This window comes from Carlito syrichta, unplaced genomic scaffold (genome assembly GCF_000164805.1).
Source record: "Carlito syrichta isolate Samal-C Ts95f unplaced genomic scaffold, Tarsius_syrichta-2.0.1 Scaffold260295, whole genome shotgun sequence".
NCBI lineage: Eukaryota > Metazoa > Chordata > Mammalia > Primates > Tarsiidae > Carlito > Carlito syrichta.
The window spans coordinates 125,168-132,617 of record NW_007204391.1 but is presented as its reverse complement, the minus strand read 5'-3'; the positions used below and the strand labels follow the sequence as shown (position 1 = coordinate 132,617).

Genomic DNA, 7,450 nt, shown 5'->3' with positions numbered 1-7,450 from the left:
CCCGCGGGCTCAGGCAATCCACTCACCTCAGCCTCCCAAAGCACGGGATTACAGGTTGGGCCACTGAACCCAGCTTTTTTTTTTTAGGATCTATTGAGAGGACAGAAAAGCTCCCGCGGTGGGAGGGGACCCAAGGGAGCCCCTAATTACACTTTCTTCGACAAGACTTACTGGCAGCCTCAAACCCATCTTTATACATGCTGAACAACCTATACACATTGGTTCTGGACAACAGATATATGTTTTAGTTTCAATAAAAATTTTAGATTTCACTAATAGTCAGTTTTAGAAGATTAAAAAAAACCCGCCCTTCTGTTGTTTTAGCTATTGGAACAGTCCTTTGCTATATATGTGTCCCCTATTTAATCTTCTTATCTATTTTAAAGGACCATAAATAATTGATTTTTCATTTGTTTAATGTTGTTTGTTTTCTTTTTTTGTTTTGAGTTGGGGTCTTGCTCTGCCACCCATCATGACTTAATGCAGCCTCGACCTCCTGGGTTCAGACGATTTTTCTGCCTCAGTCTCCTGAGTAGCTGGGACTACAGGCTTGTGACACCATGCATGGCTAATTTTTGTATTTTTTGTAGAGATGAGGTCTTCTTGTGTTGCCCAGGTTGGTCTCGAACTCCTGGGCTCAGGAATACTCCTGCCTCAGCCTCCCAAAGTAAGACACCGCACTTGGCCCTGGTTTTTCTAATTACATTTTTTATTTTGAGTCTGATTGAGTTTTTGTTTTGTTTTGTTTTGAAAAAATTCAATCCCATATTATTATTTTAAAAAAGAATCTCTCAATAAGCTGGAAAATAAGGAAATTTTCTGATAAAGGGTGTTTATTTAAAACCTATCACAAACATCAGACTTAAAGACTAAATGTGCCAGACGTGGTAGCTCATGCCTATAATTCCAGCACTTTGGGAGGCAGAGGCAAGAGGATTGTCTGAGCCTACAGGTTCGAGACCAGCCTGGGCAACATGGTGAGAACTCATCTTTACAATAAATAAAAAAATTAGCTGGGCATGGTGGCATGTGCCTGTGGTTCCAGCTCTGGGAAGACTGAAGTGGAAGGATCTCCTGAGTTCAGCAGGTCAAGACCGTGGGGGCCATGAGCACGCAGTGCACTTCAGCCTGGGTGACACAGTGAAACTCCAACTCAAAAAAAAAAAAAAAGACTAAATGCTTTTCCTATAGAATCAAAAATAAGTTAAGAATGGAATGACCAATCATCATTTCTATTCAACACTGTACTGGGGGTTCTAGTCAGTAAGGCAAGAAAAAGAAATGTAAGAAATGTATATGGAGATGAATAATTAAAACAATTTCATTCACAGATGATATAATTATATACATAGAAATTCCTATAGATTCTATTTAAAAGTTTGAAGAACTAATTAATGAGTTTAGCAAGGTCATAGGATACAAATCAAAGTCAGTGTACAAAATTCAATCATATCTTTTTAATTTAAACAATTTTTTCTTTTAATTTTTTTTATTTTACAGATGTGGGGTACAATTCAGAGTTAGGTATATACAATGCAGGTATCCTTGTTGATGAGGTGTACCCCTCCCTCCCCCGACAAATTCCCATTACTGCCAATCCTTTTCTTATAGTATTACGATAATTATTCAAGGTTGATTGAGATTTTAAAGTTCAAAATTCAAAAACATTTCTTCTTTGCTGTTCTGCACTGATGCCTGGCCAAATTCTTTTTCATTTTGTTTAGTTTTACTGTTTATGTGTTAATAACTCCTATTTATGACTGCAGTGAAACAGAACGGTCAACACGTTTTGGCTAAAGAAAGGCGGCGGCCGCTCTGAGGTGACTGAAATCATTCGCTGTCAGCTGTATCCTCACAGCCTGCCCAGGGCAGGAAAATACATTCATTTCAAGAAATTTGTGTTAGATCTTTTTCTCCCCCAAGTAGACAGAAAAGTATGGATTCAGAACAAAGAGCATAATTAATTCCATAAAGAAAATAACTAAACATTCAATCTTTGATTAGTCTGTCAAAAAAAAGATGAAAGATCTTTGCTAACTAATTTTAATAAATTCTGCACTGACTCCTGTTTAGGTTGTAAATTATGATCTATGCAGCTGCCACAAAGCAGTGACTTACAGGCAGCTGGGTCATTCCTTACAGTCAGACAGCTATGGAGTCTAAAGCAACAGCTTGAGGTCGGACGGAGACAGGCCTGGGGAGGTGAAAGCCTCCTCCGTTTAGAGAAGGAAGCTTTAGTAAATGGATTCCTTTCCACTTCTGGAGCTGATAAATAAGCAACTGTTGCTTTGCTCCCATTGAACATTCATCCTAATCAGTTTTGTCTCCCAGATGCTACTCAGAATGATGAAACATAGCACCGAATACTCACTGGATGCTGCAGTACCTTAGAGCGAGAGCAAGCAAAAGCTTAAGTGCTTCTTAGAGGAGCAGAAAAGACCGGAAGGTAAGAGGATAACAAATGTCATCTGAAGAAGAGGACTTGTTTTCATCTGTTTTGGGAAATACTTTCATAACTAGTTAAACATATGCTTTACAGCTAGATAAACTTGTGAGCTATATTTGATGAATTATTTATGTAATTTTTCTAGAGGGAGAGAGGACTTGCTCTGATGCCCAAGCTAGAGGGCATTGGTGCGATCATGATCCTCCTGCCTCAGCCTCCTGAGAATCTGGGACTATAGGAGCGCACCATCATACCCGGCTGATTTTTAAAATTTTTTTGTAGAGATGAGTTCTTACTATGTTGGCCAGCCTAGTCTTGGTCTCCTGGCCTCAAATGATCTTCCTGCCTCGGCCTCCCAAAGTGTTGGGGTTATGGATGTGAGCCACCATACCTGGTTGACATTTAGGTTTAAATACAATATCCACACACATCGATAAATATCAAAGAGCCTATGCATCTTTTTCATCTTTGCCAATGAAGGAATAAATGAGGCATTCACTTCAAAGCAAAAGTATTTTGTAATCTACATTCTCATGCAGGATTTTATGGCACAAGAAATATATTATGCAGCAATAAATAAATAAATAAATAACAGTGCACTGAAATGATAAAGATGGTTAAGGGAAGAGAAAGGTGTAAGGAGAGTAATAGATGTATGAAAAAAACCTCAAAACACAAAACTGACTTCAACATGTTGATATGATACTGAATTATCAGCTGAGACCACCACTGTTGACACAGTTTTGGGAGGAATAGCTCCAAAGGACATGTACCAAAATACAGGATGCATTCTTAGGCTGTCCTTACCCAGGAAGGCTGCCATGTTCATCACCTGACTAAACACGCAGCTGGCAGGAGGGTCATCACCTGCAATACTTGAAAGAGACGAAATGTTTTAGAATTACCATGTTAAAACCCATAACCACCCAACTTTCCCAAGACCCAGCAGACCAGAGAGGATTTCAGAGATACCTTATATATGGGGCATGCTTCACTCCAGGCTTCCTGGATGACAAAAACCAAAGACACTCAGGTTAGTGCGCAGTCATTTGTACAACTTAACCTCGACAAAGTTTTTGCTAAATCCACTGAAGAGCAAAGAATTCAGAAAAGAGGCAGACTTTACCTTTCTGCTGAATTTAATGGTAAAATCTTGTCATCTTCCACGGCTATAAAGTATCTATCAAGAAAAAAATGATACGTTTGCAAAAAAAAGAAATGGAACAAAAAAGAATCATTTGTTTCCCAGTTTTATTAGACTAACCACACTGAATCGTGTTCATTTTTTTCTGAGAAAATGCTTTTTTACTACAATTATTTTATTTTAACTTTTTTTTTTTGTAGAGATGAGATCTTGCTATGTTGCCCAGGTTGGTCTCAAATTCCTAAGCTTAAAGCAATCCTCTCACCTTGGGCTCCCAAATTGCTAGGATTACAGGCAGGAGCCACTGTGCCTAGGCCTTTTACTACTTTGAAGCTCAAATATCATTATTATAATCTAGAAACTGAAAAACAAAGAATAGACTTTACAATCTTGAGCAAACTAAATGAGAACTCACAAAACTTTTTAACTTCTCAGGATTACGTGTCCGACTTTGTTAGTGAACTTCAAGGAACTAAAATAATTTTCTTAAAGTGAATTATGATGTGAAATAAGGATGCGTAGGAACATTTTGTGGTAGCATTTTGTAGTATAGACTTTCAGTGTAATACTCTTCATCTTATAAACACATCAGACCCAGTCACACATAACTGGACCCTGAACGGGGCCATGGGTGGAATCCACAGCATGGTCACGTCAAAGCAGAAAATCCTGCCAATAATAAATTCACAGAACTAGTTTTACACAGTGTTCCTTACAACAAGAACATGTGAAACCAAACTAAAACCAGTATTCTTCACCACCTGCTTTTCATAATTTATTACTCATTTTTGTTATTTATTTTGGGGTGATGAAAGTTGGGAAAAGAAACGGGAATTTAGGAAGGCTGAATGAGTGCAGCTATGATTTTGAAGTGTTTATAAATGCAACTATGTGAATGTGCCCTATTAGAACGTAACATTTTTATCATCATACGCCTGAATCCTTGAGCAATTAGAGAATACTCACACAATCCACAACCCAGCTGCAGTGAACACGGTGAACACAAGAGGCAGGAACATCCATACGCTGCATTTCTTCCCATCCATGCCTGGACCACTGAGAGAAAACAAACAGGTATTCACAATGAAGGCAGGAAAGTTCCTCCTGCTTTTAGTATGGAAAGGAAGTTTAGTCTGACCAAAAGAAAATATATATTATGAAACCATGATTCAAGTCAGTATCATTACTGCCACCTGCTCACAGGATAGTCCTTTGAGCAGTTAACATGGATGATTGCTTGCTAGCATTGGCTTAAATGCTCCAGAATCTCAGTTGAGAACGAATGGAAAATTTTTCATAAATGCACTTATCCTTGTATAAGCAACAATACATTTGGGTTCTGCGTTTTTTGTTTGTTTGTTTGTTTGTTTTGAGTCAAGGGTCTCACTCTGTCACTCAGGTTGGAGTGCAGTGGCATGATCACAGCTCACTGTAGCCTCAACCTCGTGGGCTCAGGCTATCCTCCCGCCTCAGCCTTCCAAGTAGCTGGGACTACAGGCGTGCAACACCACCCTTGGCTAAGTTTTAAATTTTTGTAGAGACAAGGTCTTGCTATGTTGCCCAGGCTGGTGTGAACTCCTGTGCTCAAGCAAACCTCCCGCCTTGGCCTCCCAAATTGCTGGGATTATAGGTGTGAGCCACTGTGCCTGGCCAGCATCAATACATTTAAGAAAAGACAAAAGAGTTAGAACTTCCAGAAGAGCTAGGTGCCAAAGGCTACTCCAACCTACTTTTAGTGCTAATGTTAATATGTATGAATTTATGGATCTGACATGTATATAAGTCTAGAGCCTGGCAGACAAGAGTGTTGCAAATAAATGGCTACTAAATAAATTAGCCATGCAAGAGAAAATGACAAATGCTTTGCAGATCTGAACTTTCTTTTCAACATGCTGTTGAACAGCTGTCACGGAAGACTCTGAAGATGAACGCTCTGGAAAACAGTGCATTGTGTATAACTTTAAATTAGCTCTCTACTAAACATACTGGGGAAAAACCCAGATGCCGGACATTTTGGATGCTGCTTTTCTTTTTGAGTCAGGGTCTCACTTTATCACCCAGGTTGGAGTAGAGTGGCACAATCACAGCTCACCGCAGCCTCAACCCCCTGAGCTCAGGCAATCCTTCAGCCACAGCCTCCTGAGTAGCTGAGACTACAGGGGTGCACCAACACACCAGGCTACTTTTTTAAATTATTATTTGTAGAGATGAGGTTTTGCTATGTTGCCTAGACTGGTCTCGAACTCCTGGGCTCAAGTGATCCTCCCTCCTGGGCCTCCCAATATACTGGGATTACAGACATGAGCCACCACATCCAGTCATTGGATGTCACTTTTTAAAAAAATTTTAATTTTAAAGACGTGATGAGCCGGGCTCGGTGGCACAGCCTGTAATCCCGTGCCTTTGGGAGGCTGAGGTGAGTGGATTGCCTGAGCCTGCGGGTTCGAGACCCGCCTGGGCAGCGAGACCTCATCTCTACAATAAATCAAAAAATCAGCCGGGCGTGGTAGCGCATGCCTGTAATTCCGGCTACTTGAAAGGCTGAGGCGGAAGGATCGCCGGAGCCCAGCAGGTCGAGGCTGTGGTGGCCGGGAGCGGCCACTGCACTCCAGTCTGGGCGACAGGGTAAGACTCCAACTCAAAAAAAAAAAAAAAAAAAAGATGTCAGGTACAATTCAGGGTTAGGCATACAAATGTTCATTATGAGGTACCCTTTTGATGAGGTATGCTCCCCCCAGCAGTTTCCCACTACTACCAATCCTTTTCTTTTTTGGAGTCTCACTGTCGCCCAGGCTGAAAAGCAGTGGCACATTCACAACCACTACAGTGTCGACCTGCTGGGCTCTGGCGATCCTTCCGCCTCAGCCTTCCAAGTAGCTGGAACTACAGGCACATGTTACCAAGTCTGGTTTATTTATTTTTTTTATTGTGAAGATGAGGTCTCACTAAGTTGCCAGGGCTGGTCTCGAACCCGCGGGCTCAGGCAATCCACTCGCCTTGGCCTCCCAAAGTCTCGGATTACAGGCTAAGCCACCAAGCCTGGCCTCAATTCTTTTCCTATAGTATTATGATAATTGTTCAAGGTCCATTTATGAGTGAGAACATGTTGTACTCAGTTCTTAGTTTCTGTTAAAGCAAAAATATAATTATAAAAAACCTGCCCTTCCCAAAGTAGTGAAAACTAGAAGTTTCAGAAGTGTCTGTGAAAAAATTATTGGTATTAAACAGAAATAACTAATTATTACTTTACATTTTATCTTTGCCAAAAACCATTGGACAAAATCTATTTGAGATGCTGGATGCCAATATAATCTTAGGGCAGAAAATACCTGCCCCAAGAAAACAAAATGCCCTAGTGACCGCCCTTGGGACCTGATAGATTGATACTGTGATTAAATGGCACCTCTAGTGAGAGACAAATGCCCTTTGAGTTTTACAATGTACTACAACAGGTTTGCTTAATTGGGTTTGAGGCTGCACAGTCACATTTCTGAATACCTCTGTGACATCCACTTTTACATGCTGGGGCTCTCAGAACTATCCAAGTATTGAGACCAGAGAGAGAACACGGTGCTTCCTTTATTATGCTGGTGAACCAGTTCCTTCTGCAAGGACTCAGGAGGTCTCAGTTCCCAGAGCGACCCCTTCTTGCTTAGGTCGATCGTTCAGACCAGGAGTCAGAAAACTTGGACCTAATAACATGTCTTTGAACAGTTGCGCCTTTATCCAAACACGCATCTGAGCAGGGGTATCATTAATAGATAAATTACAGAATCTAGGAACTGAATGAAATTAGAGCCACCTCTGATAATTTAATCGAATCCAACCCTGTTCACAATGACTGACATCCTACTTGTGCC

General features: G+C 40.7%; 1 protein-coding gene across 2 annotated transcripts in view; it reads right to left on the bottom strand.

Moving 5' to 3' along the window:
* The window catches only part of TMEM150C (transmembrane protein 150C), a 16,948-nt gene extending 12,305 nt beyond the window's left edge, over nucleotides 1–4,643 (bottom strand). For both annotated transcript variants that reach the window (XM_021709611.1, XM_008052184.1), the window contains exons 1-4: nucleotides 4,557–4,643; nucleotides 3,573–3,626; nucleotides 3,419–3,451; nucleotides 3,254–3,321 (exon numbers count right to left, since the gene is read on the bottom strand). In XM_021709611.1, the coding sequence (XP_021565286.1) occupies nucleotides 3,254–3,321; nucleotides 3,419–3,451; nucleotides 3,573–3,626; nucleotides 4,557–4,636 (235 nt within the window). In that variant the 5' untranslated portion in view covers nucleotides 4,637–4,643. The remainder of the gene's footprint in view (nucleotides 1–3,253; nucleotides 3,322–3,418; nucleotides 3,452–3,572; nucleotides 3,627–4,556) is intronic.
* Between the last annotated feature and the right edge of the window lie 2,807 nt (nucleotides 4,644–7,450).